Source organism: Rattus rattus, chromosome 1, assembly GCF_011064425.1.
Source record: "Rattus rattus isolate New Zealand chromosome 1, Rrattus_CSIRO_v1, whole genome shotgun sequence".
Taxonomy (NCBI): Eukaryota; Metazoa; Chordata; class Mammalia; order Rodentia; family Muridae; genus Rattus; species Rattus rattus.
The window spans coordinates 173963638-173979730 of NC_046154.1; the positions used below are offsets into that span (position 1 = coordinate 173963638).

The window sequence follows — 16093 nt, forward strand, 5'->3', positions numbered from 1 at the left end:
TTGTGCATTTTCATTGAGCTCTGCATTTACCTTTATAAGCTTGTTATGCTTCAATAAACAGTCAGGAACTATTTAAGGGATCTGCGGCTGCTCATCAGTTTCAGCATGATGGGTATCTTTGTATTTTTGAAACTTGCTTATAAAAACTGAAAAAATGCATGAAATGCATGAAAAGTTCATGTAGTTCTTTTGTATATTTTGATGTTCCCATTAATTAAAAAAATCAGTGTTCACATTTACAAAGTTTTCTTTTATGTATTATAAAGTTAAATTTATTTTTCTCTTAGCGTTTAGAAAGACATACGTTTAAACTAAGATACTGGCTTGTGCTTTATCTTAGCACGCCCATCCTTTCCCTTTGTGCTTTGGTGCAGTTTATCAGTGCAAATAGGCTCTTAATTTTAAGTTGTGTCCCAGGTTCTTTAACTGTGATCCACCAGACTGTGCACATGGCAGGCCTACTCAGTCAGGTCTGCCTCTGTTTTCTTTAGCCTGCTGCAATGAATTGCTGTTGGTGCCAGTCTTCTGGCAGGCATACATAAGGACACTGTTACACTGAGAATGCAGGTAGATCTGAGTTTCTTGTCTTTGCAGTTCCAGTACAAGCCATATACTAACTCTATCTATCCCTGGTATTTACTGAAAATCTTAATCTCCAAATTAAAAAAGAAAAACCTTAAGTATCCACCATAGTCTTTTTCAAATAGGAAATTATGTATCAGCTTATTTTTTCAAACTAATCTTTTTTGTTGCTTTTAGAGAAAATCTCTTCATGAGAATAAATTGAAGAGACTGCAGGAGAAAGTGGAAGTCTTGGAGGCAAAGAAAGAAGAATTAGAGACAGAAAACCAGGTGTTAAATAGGTAATCTGTTGTGTATACCCCCCTGCTGTTGTGTATACCCCCCTGCTGTTGTGTATACCCCCCTGCTGTTGTGTAGCACTTGTCGCTGTTTGCTGTTTGTGTGTGTCCACTGTGTATGAGTGTCTCTGTCCTGCATGTACCACACGGTTGAGGAACCTGCAGAGGCCAGGGAACAGCGTGAGGTTGTTGGCATTGGAGTCGCAGGCTGTCGTGAGCTACTGTGTGGCTGCTGGGAAGCACGCACTGGTCCTTTGGGAAAGCAGTGGAAAGCAGCAAGCCAGCGCCTTGCTGCTGAGCATTCTTTCTTACCGTTTACCTTTCTTTCTAACTTAGCTGTTCAAGCTGAAAGTCTCTATCACGTGTAAGGTATTTGTGGTATTGTGTGATATTAAAAAAGGACACTCAATGCCCCATACAGTTTTGTGATTAGGGGTGGTATGAGTTCTTGTTAAGGCAACAAAGTTATAGCAGTGGCATAGTTCTGAACATTATGGCTGCAAACTCTGAATTTTGTGTCATCTAATGGTCACTGCCATTAGTGTTCCTAGAGCTGAAAAGATTTATTCAGTTAAGTTGCTGATAGTGACATTGATAAACCATTTGATTTAAGGTGATAAAATCTTTTTGAACTATTAATGTTAGTCTTAGATAATTAATTAAGAATTTGACTTTTCTGAAATGGAAATTGCCTATTGAGCAGCAATGTTTTCTTCTATGTTCTTGGAGAAGAATTCTCTAATGGACACTGTCCAAATGTTCTGTAAGTCAGTTCTGATATGACATGAGGGCTCAATCCTACAAGACTGCTTCCACTTCAGATGTCAGTCATAAAGCTAGGTCATGACCTGTACCTCTCTTTTACAGGCTGTAAATTGGGGTTCCAGTGACTCTGTGCTTCAAATCTATTAATTCGTTAGAGTTGCTCACAAAACTAAGGAAACTACCGTAGATTTACCAGTTATTTAAAATAATGCGATGAAGGGCACAGAGGAGCAGCCGTTTGGATAGGTGGGGGGTGTTTGTGCCCTGTACACCACTGTCTAGGCCCCGTGTATTTAGCAAGCCTAGAGTTCCCTAAACCCTGTCTGTTTCCCACCTCATGAGCATGTACATGTGTATGACTGTAAATGAAAGGGAGGGCGGGAGATCACTGATTCGCATTCCCCTGGACTGCTTGACATGAGTGTTGTGGCCCCGACTCGGGTCCTCACGTTTGCAGTCACTCTCCCCCAGCCCTGCCTTTTGGGTTTTATGGCAGCCCTGTTCTATAGGTAGATTGCAGTACTTGTCACTGATGATCAGCTCAGCCTTCCAGAGGTGGAGGTGTGGTGGACCGAAAGCCGTAACTCTGTAATCATATCTTTCTCTTCCTGATGACCGGCTCCTTCTAAAGCTCTGTAGGGTTCCTGGTCAGGAGTTACCTCATTATTGTACAAGTGATGTTCTTCACAGGAGTGTCCAAGAGTTTTAGGAGTTTCCAGGGAGCCAGAGGCCAAATACTGTATTTTATTGTATCAGTATCCATTTACACTCAAAATTAAGTATATTCAAATATAAAGGCTTATTATTTAAAATTTGACTATATTTCATGTAAAAAAAAGTTTCATAAGGCTTAATCTAACTTTTAACTTTTTGTAGTCAAGTGTCTTCTTTGACTTTCAGCATTCATAGGAGAGTAGAAATAAAAATAAAAGTGCTAAAGTTTTTCTCAAAGTATTTCTAATCTTTGGTTAAATTGACAAACTATAATGAGCTGGTAGTTTGCAGTGCGAATAATCACCCACTGTTAATATGTAGAGCCAGTTGTGGGGGCACATGCCTTAGTCCCAGCACTCGGGAGGCCAAGACAAGCAAATCATTGCAAGACCAAGGCCAGCCTAGTCTAAACAGGGAGTTCCAGGCCAGTCGGGGCTAATAAGACTCTTAAAAACACAAACAAATAAAAAACCAAAAACATATATGGTAGTTGGGTGTGGTTGAACACCTAATAATCCCCACTTGAGGTGTAAAGCCATCCTGGGCTACAAAGAGAATCCATACCAGCTGTAGCAGTGTGGGGTGAGGTGATACAAAGGCCATTTTCCCATTGTTCCTTTTAAATTTTCAGTTAGTGGAGTTACAGTTTAAGAATCTTTCTTCCAGGGCTAGAGAGATGACTCAGCAGCTAAGAACACTGACTGCTCTTCCACAGGTCCCGAGTTCAGTTCTCTGCAACCACATGGTGGTTCACAACCATCTGTAATGGGATCTGATGCCCTCTTCTGGTGTGTCTGAAGACAGCTACAATGTACTTATATATAATAAATAAATAAATCTTAAAAAAATAAAAATCTTTCTTCCATTTAAAAACTATATTCTGGTTTCATTAGTGTGTAACTATTAAAGAACAGAAATGTTTTTCTTCTTTTTAAGACAAAATGTTCCATTTGAAGAATATACAAGGCTTCAGAAACGACTAAAGGACATACAGAGAAGACATAATGAGTTTCGAAGTCTAATCTTGGTTCCTAACATGCTTCCCGCAGCATCGGTCAATCCTGCTAACTTCCAGTCCTCAGCTATAGTTCCTGGAGTGGAACTCTCCTTTCCCCCTCATCTGCAGGTATGAACACTTAAAAAAAGACAAACATTTCTGTAGCTTGTTTTGTTTTGTTTGGCAGTTTTAACTTACTGTATATATTTTCTGAGTAGATTAGATTTACCCTGTGTTAGTGTTTGGTCTCAGGAGCTGGTCTCACTACAGAGTCTGAGTAGCTTAGTTTTGCAGCATAATTCTGTACAACCCACAAGAACCAGTGCAACACACTGCAGATTCTATATGAAACCTCATTTTATGCTAGTGAAAATGTTTTGAGAGAAGGCACCATTTTTCTTCCCGGTCCATAGATGAGGGAACTGAGAGCAGTATGATGATGTGCCACAGACCCAAGCTGAATAAATGACAGCTAAGCCCTTTTTAACCCTAGCCTATTTTAATCCAGAACCTAGGCTCTGTCTTTATTGGCCCCAGAGCTTTGACTGGATGGCATTGAGAACACGGACTGCCTAAGTCATGAGACACTACAGTGCAGCCATGAGACTGCAGTCATCGGATTGAGTCACTGACCAGAGCAGGTGCTGCTTTCTAGTAAATTACCGACATTATAGTCTTGCTTGAAAGCTGCCACCTCTGTTTACCTATGCCTTGCCCATAGCACTGTCCAATTTGCTCCCTGGCAACTTTTACTCCTAGGGAGGAAGAGACTGGATTTTACTTCAGAGTAGAGTCTGAGGCAGCAGAGAAGGGTGACTAGTTTTAGATTACTAAAGTCATTTCTGTGCCATGTTGTGGGAGGCCGATGGCAGGGACTTCCCTAGTTTTTCTAGGTTTCTGTTAATGTGTCATTTTTAAGGAAGAACAGCATCAAAGAGAACTCTCTCTCCTTCGCAAAAGACTGGAAGAGCTAGAAACTACACAAAGAAAACAACTAGAGGAACTTGGATCTCCCGGGGAGTGATGCTGGAAGAAAGGCAAAGCCAGAAACTCAATAAAGTATGAAGTTTAACGTGTGGCCTTGAGGTGCTTTCTTACTGTTTGCCAAAATCGAGCTGCCTCAAGACAAGGTACTAGCTATGCGCTGCACTGCAAGGGCTCCAAGATTTTAGGATTATACTAAGAAAAATGAAGTATTCATATATTTAGGACATGCATTGACAATCTTTTGACAATGCAAAAATAAAAGGAACTAGTTAATTAAAAATCAAGTTTTCAAATTTATTAATTTTTATTTTGTTGATATTTTCTGACATTTTGCTTGAAATATATCCATCCTGAAGTCCCTTTTCCTTATCTTTGAAATGTCTCCTTGGTAATAACAAGATCAGTAAATATCTCCTTTCCTATATATAAAAGTTTTGGAAAAGATGATCATTTAAAAGTATAAAAAACACTTAAAAGTTTCTAAACATGTATATTATAGAAATCCTTACCTTTCCTAAAAGCTGTGCATTTAATTTATTGAATAACTTAATAAATATTTTTGTATCTATGCTGTTTGTGTTGACTTTTACTGATCATAGAGTAAATGCTAAACAGTTGAGATGGCGTCACTTCTTTGGCTTTGGTGAGTTTTAGAAAGTTAGGTCCCATGGCTGTCTCTGCACAGTTATTGGTTTTGGAGCAGTGAGGTATTGAAATGTTGCTGATATTTAGTTTGGTTTCTCACCGTTTGGTTAGAATCAAATAACTATGTTTTATTTCCTTTGTTTTTCATTGTGTGCCATTGGAAGCTTCTGTATGTAGCATGTTTTAGAGGAACTCCATTGGAATAATTTCATGTCAACAAACCAAAGCGCAAGCTTGTGTGGACCTGTCACTGTACAGAAGTCTCTGCAGCCAGGCTGCTCGGTGAACACAGGGTGTCAGAGAGCGGCGCTCAGCTCACACAGTGGAGCTGCTTATGTGTGTGTCTTGTTCCTGAAACGTAATTTAGATTAAGAAACCTATTGTAACTAGAACAGACAGACAGTCCACAGTTGTTACAGCAAAATGTTTATTTCTGGATATAGACATTTAAAACATTCATCTCCAAGAACAGCTTCAGTCAGGTATACAGTAAGAAATAGACTTTAAATCCTAATACAGAAAAAGTAACAGAAGTAACTTTTAAATGCTGCTTTAGACACTAGTGTTAGAAAAAAAAAGTTTATAAAGTAATTGTTTTGCACCAAAAATATGCAAAGAAACTTGAAAATAGATACCGTTTGTCATCTGTTTCTTTAGTTGTTGAGGAGAGACCCAGTGACTGATTGTCTTCAGCACACATCTAATTTGGACATTCTGTGCGTTTGCCTAATGCGATCCAAAGTGTGATCTAGATAGTGCTTTCCACTGGAGGACTGACAAACACTACATACACTAGTGAACCTTCACACCACCTCGGTGAGGTAGGTTAGAAAGAGTATACAGAAATTGAGGCACAAAGAGGTAAGTGACTTGCCCAAAGTTCCTAACTCCTGGAAGAGGCAGTCAGAGAGCTGGACAGGGACACCCTCATCATATGTGGCATTCCGTGATAGCTAAAGCTGAGGCTCCGCCTTCGAGTTCCCTGTTCCCCAGAGAAGGGGGTTGGTTGGGCAATTCTCCTACCCTTGGCTCTCGAGTCTCCTCCAGCATTTCTCTTATGAATGCCTTCACCTCTTTGAAGACAGTAGCAGCTTTAAATGGGGACCAGACCTCTCACCTTTCTACTTAGAAATAAACTATTTGGTAGTAGTTTTGAGATGTGTCCATTGGACAGACAATAGTCACAAGAAATAGGATCGGGAAGGTGCCTGTCGGGGCAGCAACTGCACTGTTGAGGCATCCCCTCTCTTCTACTTTATGGGATAGTAAGGAGCAAAAGGATTGCGTTTACCAAGACAATTCACATTGCATTCTAGACGGTCCAGACAGTGCTGGTAAATGGTTTTAAGGAATGTGTGCTCAATGGTTTATTTGCTGATTGAAAGAAAATTCCTTCCTAAACTGGGGGGTTTGGAACACCAAGGGTAAAAGGTGCCCGCTACAAGGTAAGTGAGAGAGCTGTCAGATTACACTTTTTACTTCTGTTTAATAGAAGGAAAACACAGTGGTATTAAAATTGGTCATGAGCAGCAAAAATTTGGGAATAAAAAATCAGCAATAAAAAAGACTACATTATAACTCGATAGGAAATTCTTTGAAAAAAAAAAAAAAGAGGCACGAATAAAATGAGTATTTTAAATCTTTCTCCTGTAAGGAATACTTTCAAAAAGTACATAGTAAGACTAAGATACCAAGTTGTACTAATATTTTCCAGGCCTTGGGCCTCAAATATATATTTATATATAATACTCCAATGTGAACAACAATTTGATGAAATGTAAAATGTATCTTTTATTTTAATCACACACAAGTATTTATAACCACAGGGTTCACCAGAAATCTAAAGCAAGGAGACACTAGCACAGAAATGTAAGGTTACAGGAGTGACTTACACATCCACAGACAGTTCTGATCAAACAGAAGTAAAGTCATGAACTCTTTTCTTACAATACCCAACATGTTCACTACCAGATACATGAAAAAGATAAAAAGGAGACACTGTAGGACAGAGTCTAGGAAAACTGCTGTTGCATTTCAGTGAAACCCACCCACTCTCCTTGCTTTAGAGCTGCTTTGATGAGATGGAGGTGAGCTGATGAGCCCGGCTGGCAACCACTGAAAAACACGAGCCCTTTCAACAATGTTGCAACACTGTTAGTTTTTGGTTTAAACACACACACTCACGAATGCTAAGTGTACACACTACCAAATTCTGCCTTCAGCCTTTCCGAGAACTCCTGGGGAAAGTGACCGAATGCTGCAGATCCTCAGGGCTGCCCTACCACCCCCACCTTATTTCCACATGACTCCTTTCACAGTGTGAGCATTGTTGGTATCCCCTTCCCTCCGCAGGAGTACAGTGTAGTCACAAGTGCTACATAGCTGTAGTTTTCCAACAAAGCCACTTAGATACCATTGTGCTTAAGTGGAGACTAGTTACAATACTGACACTTGCTTACTGGCCCTGTATTCTCTGTAAACAAGGAGGCTGTTTGCAACAACCACTTCAGCTCTATTTACAGAAGGTTCCCACGACATACCAACAGGCACAGTAGTTGATAACGCTTTCTAAAAGCTGTGCGTGTGCCTTGGTCTCTTAAAAGACAGTGCTGGAAGTGGAACCCATGTGCAAACTTAAGACATTAACGACAAAGAGTAGCTCAAGCAGCCATTTTGCTCCCAAGCTGTCTGAAGAACTTTGTCAAATAAAGCCAGGCCCCAGGGTGCTTACATCCACTTGCATTTCTTCTTTTCATCAAATAAGACTTTTACATGCAAGAGTTGTTTCTGAGCTTCTTCCAGCCCTCGTTCTCTTTCTAGTTTATTTAGAATCTGTTGACAATTAGAACAGTTATTTTACATATTAGCGTTTTAGCAGTACAATTCACAATTCTGGTGGGCTTCTCTGCCTTTCTTTTTGCATTCCTGATGCTGTGAGTGGTAAAAAAAAATCTGTATGAAACAGATGCCAGCAGTTTTCTCCGATCATTTCCATACTCACTTTGCAAGTTGTTTTGCTAAGTCATTATCACAGGATCAACAACACTTGGGCTTGAAATAGAAGCCGAAAGAAATACCATCTATTTGCTTACAAATATGGGGCCCCGACTTCCAAGGCCCGGCTTCTTGTGCATTATGTCACAGCCATTCCAAGCACAGCAAGCATCCCTGGGCAGCCAGCATGCAGGCAAGTATTCCTCAAATGCAGCAGGCAGGGGCATCCTGATCAGAGAGGACTCCTTCCACCTCTCTCCCTCCCCTCCCTTCCCCTGCCCTCCCCTCCCGAGTGCTTCCCTTCTCACCCCTGGCCCCTGGAGAGGGAGGGATGCTTATCGTGTTTAAGGGACTCATTGCCTCTACCCTACCTTAGCTCTTCACTTGATCTTCAAGTAGCAAATGGAATTGGTGAGCTATTCTCACCATTGACATGGATAGCCTGTCCCAGCATGACTGAGTAGGGGGGAATCAGGGAAGGGGGAGTTAACATATATTTGGAAACAAGGAATCCAGATTAAGGAGAATTAGTCATAAAGGCGAATGGTAGTTGCTACTTATGGTCGTAAGAAGCCTGAGTGAGAACATCGTGTATTGATAGTTGCTTAAGTTAGGAGGGTATCCTGATCTCATAACCGTAAAATTTAACAGGCTTAGCTTTCACTGTTAGCAGACCACAATCAAACATAAACTGGTCCCATTTAACAGGGCCATATTATACTAATCAGGGTTTACTTGAGTTGTTGTGGCTTTAGGCCCCATGAACTCAAATGTAAATTCAGGACAGACTACAAGAACGGCAGCCATGTGCACTCTGGCTCGGGGCCTCCCTTTCTGCCTATTTGGGATGGAAGGCTATACCCAAGTCCTTGTGGTGGGCTCGTGGGTTAAACAAGTGGTAAATTTAAAAAAGAAAACAACTTACCTCATCAAAATACTTTACGATGTATTTGTAGATTTCTGTCAAGGCCACTTCTTCATTAAATTCATTTTCATGTTTCTGAAAGAAAAACTTGTTGAGAGACTCTGAAATGACTGTTTTCGTAATGACAAATTTAGAAGCTTATTTCTGCTTGGTAGCCATACCTTAGATTCCTGAGTTAAGAATTCTTCCATTTCTAAAGATGACAATGGAGGCAAATCCCTGATTGCTTTGTAGTAAGACTTCACTTCCTCCTTGTAGGTTGGTATATCCTTGGCATAGAGAAGTTTATTGGTTGGTGCTTCCTGAAAAACAGCAACAGCCACAAGAAGCAAACAAAGTCATGGGGGAATGCACAACGGTTCAGTGTGACTGAACTGCCACCAGCATCCCTTCCTGCCAACAAGGCTTCATGCAGGAGGCCCCAGTGAATGTTGACTGAGTGACTGACTGCTATCTAGATAGTTCTGGTGAGTCACTGTTATTTTCAGGCAGATTAAATGCTAATATATTCAGCCTTCCTCTCATAAAAGAACTAAAATTATTATTTTTGCATGATTTTGAGTTACAGTAACAATGGAACTTATTTCAATCACAGTTCATTACTAATGGTCGTTAAAAAGCCTGAATTAAAACGTTGCTCTCACCCTCACCCACCAGTGAATTTTGGCATTTATAAAAGACTTGATTGTAGAACTGATTGAGCCCTTTATATAACTGTGAAACTGGTAAGTAGTTGGCAGTGGCAGATTTTCTAGCTTGTCCCTTTATTTCACTAGATTCTAAAGATCTTCAGTTTCTCCAGGAAGCACATGTCACCAGTACTGGTAACTCTGATGACCAATTTTACAAGTACTCCTTGGAAATTTGCATGGTGTCATAGAAGTACAGTAGCAACATTATGACGCAACTAAGTAAAGATGAAATTATTGTTGACGAATGTTTTAAAATTTTTCTGTGAATATAGTCCAATTAGTGATTAGTCCCAGTGTGCTTTACAAGAGTCTCGTGGCTGAATCAATGGCTTGGAGAATTGGTCTGAAGGCTGCCTAGACTGAGATATTTCTGAGCAGTACATGTTGGGTTTTAAGTGAACTCTGCAAGTTGCATGACTATCCATTCAATTAACATTTACTTCTCCAAGTATCACTGGTAGACATCGAATGGAACAAAGATGACGATAACTACATCCGCCTTTGAGAAGCTTACAGTCTTGGGAAGAGAAATTCACACTGCCTGAGTGTGGTGGGAAGAATCACTAACAGACTGCAGGGAAGGACAAGCACAGCACAGCTAGACAGATAAGAGATCATCTAAACTACTTTGTGATAAACAAGACCTGTGACACTTTCTGGACCTCGGACTCATCCGTAAAATGGGTATCACAGTACCTGAAGGACTAACTAAACCTAGGAAGTGATGTTTTTAAAAGCTCCTTTTCCTGCAAACAAACACATTGTGTTTTCAACATGGTGTAGGAGACGCACTAGGGAAGTTCACAGACAAACAGATCAGAGTTTCCTGCAGTAATTCATACACATCAAGAAACTGCGTTTGTGGAATCAAACAGTGGCAGATGAAGGAGGATTTACTAGCAGGACTGAGCCAGTCAGGAAGGCCCAGAAGCTCAGCAAAGATGCCATTGTAGGAAGAAATTCACTTAGACTATGAAAAGGAAGAGTTTAGCGGCGGGGTGGGGAGCAGAGCCGTGGGTGTGGGTTAGGTGGTCGTTACTGTCCAGCAGGGAGGGAATGAAGACATGAGAGGAATAAGAGGACAGGGAGGTTTTAGAGAGCGGAGTGAAGTCAGGAACAACGTAAGAGTTGGCAATTATGAGGAGGGTTGTGACACCTGAGGTAGCTGTGAAACATCTGTCTCGGGAAGTGATTTTCAGGGATATTTATCAGAAAGCAAAGCTGGGCCTTACCTTCCCCAGTTGCTGTTCTGTGAGAGAAAAGGCATCCATGAATGCTTGGGCAATCACTGACAAACAGCTGTCTATGTGTGGAGTCTTCTTAATGTCAAAGACAAACTGAGGGTTCTTCAGGATGTTTACCCAGAATCGAAGAGGGAGGCTGTTTGAAGGGAAAACAATCTCTTCTCAGGCAGGACTTAACACAGCCAGGTCCGCTCACCAGTTAATGAGTGTGTGTGATCTTGTTACCGAAGAGCATAAACCTGCTTAGCCAAACTAACAAGCAGCAGGTGGCAACATCACTCTGACCCGGAAAGGGTTGACTCAGCAGCGAGGGAGGGAGCAGGCTAGAGAGGTCAGAATGGCCCTGGACAATGATTTCTTCCATATCTGGGTTATATGGGATGATGTCATTCACCAACAAGAAATTTTCACTCAAATCTGTTACACCTGACCCCTTTGAGTGGGTCCTCAGTGTGGCAGGCACTCTGGTCTAAGTAACTGACATCTTGCCTGAATTATTTGTCCCCAGATCTTGATCCTTCTAAGAGAATCAGATCTTACTACTCCTCTCGTGAACTGTGTGTCCCTCAGTCAGGGTCTCCTCTCCTGCCACTTTCCAGTGACCTCATTTCATCTCCACTGGGCCCTTTAATGTCTTCAGTTCATATCAACCAAGGTCACATCTCAGGAGTTTGCTGTGTGGTCTGCTTACTGTTCTCCTACTCCATGTAGTCGAATCCTTTCCTCATCCAAGAGACACCTCTGGACACCCTGACTTGATACTCCTACCCTCTTTTACCATCTCCATTACACACATCGCCTTCTGGTGCACTTCAGTGAATGCACCCCATCTCTCTACCTACTAGAATGCACACTTTGAGGACAGACTTTGAAGTGTTTCCTATACCACAGTGCCCAGCAATATGGCACAGTGTAGGCAGTGAAGTAAATATTGGAATATGAGCTTGAGAATCATTCAAAGCCCTCCCCATATCTCCGTCCCAACTCTGGCCTAACTTACTGCTGCCACCACATGGGTGCTGGGATTTCGATGGGTCAGTCAGGCTGGGTGTAGGAGTTGCAGAACCTTGGGCTATGAGGCTGGAACTGAGGATAGCAGTGTGCCAGAGTGAAGGGTATAAACCCAGATCAAAGGGAAAGACTGACTAAGCTCTTAAAGTTCACCTCTACTACTTGCTAGCGTTTCGAGGGCTTTGAGCTCACAAGAGGCATACTATTGTGTCATGTCTGAGTCTTTATCAGCTGAGGTGCAAAGCATTTCAAGTAGAAGCAGTAAGCTATAGCCATCTTCTGAGAAGATACTAGCACAAATGTGGCTATCCCGCTTCTTAAGGTAAATGTAAAATAAATAACACTGTCTACTACTAAATGACAAAAGCATGAACCATGTAGAATCTGCGTAAATACACAACTTGAAAATTATAAAGCAATTATTGTAGGCATAATAACAGTTTAGTAAAGATAATAGGTTAAACCATAAAACACTTAATTTCTCATTCTTCGCTAGTCTAACATTCCCCTTTCATGCATTAAAAGATAAGAGAATTTTGTTATTTTATCTAGAATAGAAGTCATACCCTGAGAGAGATTCTGATACAATAACTATTTAATATTCTGCTCTAGGTTCTTGAAAACAGCCAGTAATCACCTACATTCCCACCTGTTTGTTTTCCAGATATGTACGACGTCAGGGTCTGTGATTTTTTTGTTTTCAGCTTGGGCATCCAAAAAGTCAAAGAAGTATTTTATAGCAAATGGGGCCCTGCTATTAGGCAAACTCCAAATGCTTCTGAAGAGTTTCTCAAGCACAGAGTGAATTGCCACCTGGAAGACAGAATGGGAGACTGAAATACATGGGGGTAGTTTTGAAAAACTAATGGAAAAGCCAGCATCAAGTTCAGAGAGAGTGATATACCAGCCAGAGAAAAGTCAGCTGAGGGGGAAATGTGAAACTCAAACGAGGCTAGCATGAGATGAGACAGGGGTCCTGAATTTGCTCACATATAAATCTGGTACATAAACTTGTTGACAGCATCACTGTTTATAGAGGGAGTATGAGGTAGAGGTAGGTATAGGTGTGTGTGTGTGCCACTAGAAGCCACTAATGTTCCACCTTTGCTAGGTACAGCCTGTAGAAACTTGAGTGACAGTGCTTTGCTGCTAGATCTGTTTGTTCTTGCTTGCATTTTCATCTCAGGCTTTGACTTCCCAAAGCAGTCAAATATGAAGGCACAGCTCTCTGGGAAAACTGAAAAAAGCAAAAGGTGTAGGCACTCCTCTGCCTAGCACACAGGTCTGAGCAGATTTGCTGAGGAAGCCTGCCCAGCAAGCTAACAAGACCAGGGAACAGTGACAGTTCTTAGTGGAGAAGAAATCCAGAGACTTATGCTAATCCCTAAAAAAGAGATGCAGTGCAATTTGCTCCTGATTTGGTATTCCTCTGACTTTCACATCTAACACTTTTATAAGTGAACAGAATTCTTAATTTCAAGATGGAAAAAAAAAAAAGCAGTAAGATTTACTAGGTTAATCGTCACAGATTTCCCCCTCGTTTTATTTGCATTTCAAAGGAGTTTTATTGCTTATCTATGATAACAAGTAAACAAAAAGGAATAATTATGCTGTCAGCCTAAAAAGTAATAGTGAGATGGTAAAGGAGCAGGAACAATAGTAAATGCCCTGATTGAAGATGCTGCAGTAGAAATTTATAAAGTGCTGTTCTCTCTTCAGTTAAATAAAAACTGAAGGGGGTAGAGGATGTGTCTACAATTTAAACTTTCATTTTGCTTTGCTAGAAGGCACAAGGGATTTGTAACATTTTCACACTTGAGCGGAAATTAAGTTGAACACATCATATACCCCCAAGGTGGCCATGAAAGCGTTCCTAGAGCAGTAAGTGTACCTTGGTCGACAGCAGCTTTGTCAGATACATTTCTTTTACTTTGAACTTGTGTTTCCCTCGATGTCTTTTTCCTTGAACTACTTGGAATGCCTCTGAATCTGGCAAAATCTAAAACAGACGACAGTACATGATTACCTGGGGAAATGGTATGCTATGAAAGGCATGCCGTTCAGTGGGCAGCACAAGGCTGCTGAACTCACCAAGTGGCAGTGGTCATCTGAGTATTCCACATCTAAACACCAGAGAAAGGGAGAGAAAGAGAAAAAGGAGTCCATTAAAAAACAACCACGGACTAATTGGCCTCAACAAAAGCCCCGCTTGTGCTCCAGAGCCAACAGCTCGGCTATTATCTACTGGGCTCTTCATGGCTAAACACTTTCCTCGGCTGCACCTGAGCAGTGTGAGGCAGGGCTAGGGACTGGAGCAAATGTTAGTGCAGGGGCTAAGTAAACACTTAACTGGGGACGAGGGGAGGGGTCCTAGCCTGTCAACAAATAGACCTGGAGCACCCGTGTGCCAAACCTCAGCCAGAGTTAAGCCAGCCTTGTTCCTGCTGCTACTAATTGCACAATTACTTAATTTCAGTGAGGGAGAGCTGTATAAAAAAAGTGTCCACCTGAGTCTAGGAGATTTCTTTGAATAAGAGCTGTTACAGACGAACCTAAGTAAATGATTAGCCAGGTAAATCAGGGAAGGCTCCAGGGTGGGAAGGAATTGGACCCCTTCTAAGACAGGACCCCTTCTAATGTGTCCAGCTCAGAGGGCAAGCAAACCGAGAATGTCACCAAGCAAGAGGATGTTTGGGAGGAAGAGAACTTGGGGAGTGGGGAGTGGGGGTCTCGGCAGACGAAGGCCCTGACAATGAGTGGGACTCTTACCTAGCAATGCTACTAAAATTTAAAAATTAGGGCAATTAAGAAGAAGGGGAGATAGTCCATTGAAAACCAACCATCCACTAGTAAGAGAAATCTGTGGTATAGGAAGGATTTAGGCCGTCCTAAAGCACTGGTGACAGGTCGGCCTTGAAGGCGAGGGGGCGGAGGAAACAGATAGAGTGCCTTGCTGCATTGGATAATGGATGCTGAAGGCGTCAGGATTACAGGTAGGACAAGGCCAAGTCCCTGTCTAGCCCTACAGCAGCAGCTCTGTGTCGTGGAAGGAGCCCTCTGGAGAATAGTGTTAAGTGCTTGAAAAATTAGTAGCCTCAGGCTTTATCAAGATCCCTGTTCAAGTTCAACTTCATGAATTCATCCAGCCTTAACTGGATGGCTGAGTGCCATTCTCCTGTGGCTGCCTGGCTAAGAGTTGGGTCATCCAGGACTGGGATTGCCACAGGGGGTAAAGGGTTGAGTATCAGAGGGACAGAAATCAAATTGGTTCTCAGCCACACTGGACAGGGAGTGAGCATGCGTGTGTTCCATAAAGAGATCAAGCCTGAGATCCTGCTACTTGGTCCTAAAGCAGCAGGCTAGTCTAAAGGCCCAGTCTTCAAAGCCACAGCTCTCTCCTCACTCTCAATGACAGCCACTCAGCAGGGTGGCTTTGTACAGCCCAGTGTTGTGATTCGAGGTGAGAATCAGCAAAGGGATGTGGTGCCACAGACTAGGTGCTGAGTCTAACTAAGGTCATCTATTGAGCTCGGGAGTCACAGAAGAAGGGCTCCTCCAATCTCCACTGCCTGGGAAGCCTACATGTTGTCTTGGAGACTCCGCAGGGGCTGTCTGCTCACTCAGCTGTCTTGGGCAGTGTGATCATCTGCAAGTCCCTGCTGGGTGTGCTGGGTGTGCGGGGTGTGCGGGGTGTGCGGGGTGTGCGGGGTGTGCGGGGCGGTCTGTGCTGTTGGTGCCCATTCTACTGAGGACTTGGGAAAGAGCTACAAGGCTGAGACTGCCCTGGGTTCAGAGCTAACAGAGCTAACAGAGCTAACAGCTCAGAGACAGTGACTTCCTTTGTGCTGGGCCTTCTTTACTAATATGGTTACAGTTCCCTTCCGTTCCAGCAGAACCTGTGTTCTTAGGACTAGAGACAAATCAAAATGGCTTTTCTTGGCTTCTGGAGAATTACATAGCAACAACTCAGTCATACCTCTGTGACTGTATATCTAAGATAAGCAAAAAAGGCAATATTTCGCAAAGCTTGGGGGGAAAAAAGGTTAATAGTGTTATATTGGTTACCTGAAGTAAAATTTGCTATCTTCTTAAAGACTTTTATAGTGGATCCATTTGATATCTGAAAGCAGAGATAAAACATGTGAGTTTTCAAAATATAATGGTTTTTCTCAACTTCAACTAGGTTAACTAGCTCTCTCGATTGTTATTTATCAAGGACTGCTGCATTTGATATGCAGGCTAGGGTTAGCCAGGTGACC

The 16093-nt window shown here is 42.0% G+C and overlaps 2 protein-coding genes across 4 annotated transcripts in view; one reads left to right on the plus strand and one right to left on the minus strand.

The window, feature by feature from the left end:
• Window positions 1-4892, plus strand: part of Cep83 (centrosomal protein 83) — a 110719-nt gene extending 105827 nt beyond the window's left edge. The window contains exons 14-16 of one of the 3 annotated variants that reach the window (XM_032911614.1): window positions 760-863; window positions 3276-3465; window positions 4260-4889. In XM_032911614.1, coding sequence (XP_032767505.1) covers window positions 760-863; window positions 3276-3465; window positions 4260-4310 — 345 coding nt within the window. In that variant the 3' untranslated portion in view covers window positions 4311-4889. Of the gene's footprint in view, window positions 1-759; window positions 864-3275; window positions 3466-4255 lie in introns of all 3 variants that reach the window. The other 2 variants (XM_032911613.1, XM_032911615.1) reach the window with 2 other exon arrangements.
• A 486-nt stretch (window positions 4893-5378) lies between these two features.
• Plxnc1 (plexin C1) overlaps window positions 5379-16093 on the minus strand; it is a 152433-nt gene continuing 141718 nt past the window's right edge. Inside the window, exons 25-32 of the mRNA XM_032917107.1 lie at window positions 15900-15954; window positions 13926-13957; window positions 13726-13833; window positions 12484-12647; window positions 10812-10959; window positions 9049-9189; window positions 8888-8962; window positions 5379-7800 (exon numbers count right to left, since the gene is read on the minus strand). Of these exons, the coding sequence (XP_032772998.1) occupies window positions 7696-7800; window positions 8888-8962; window positions 9049-9189; window positions 10812-10959; window positions 12484-12647; window positions 13726-13833; window positions 13926-13957; window positions 15900-15954 (828 nt within the window). The 3' untranslated portion in view covers window positions 5379-7695. The remainder of the gene's footprint in view (window positions 7801-8887; window positions 8963-9048; window positions 9190-10811; window positions 10960-12483; window positions 12648-13725; window positions 13834-13925; window positions 13958-15899; window positions 15955-16093) is intronic.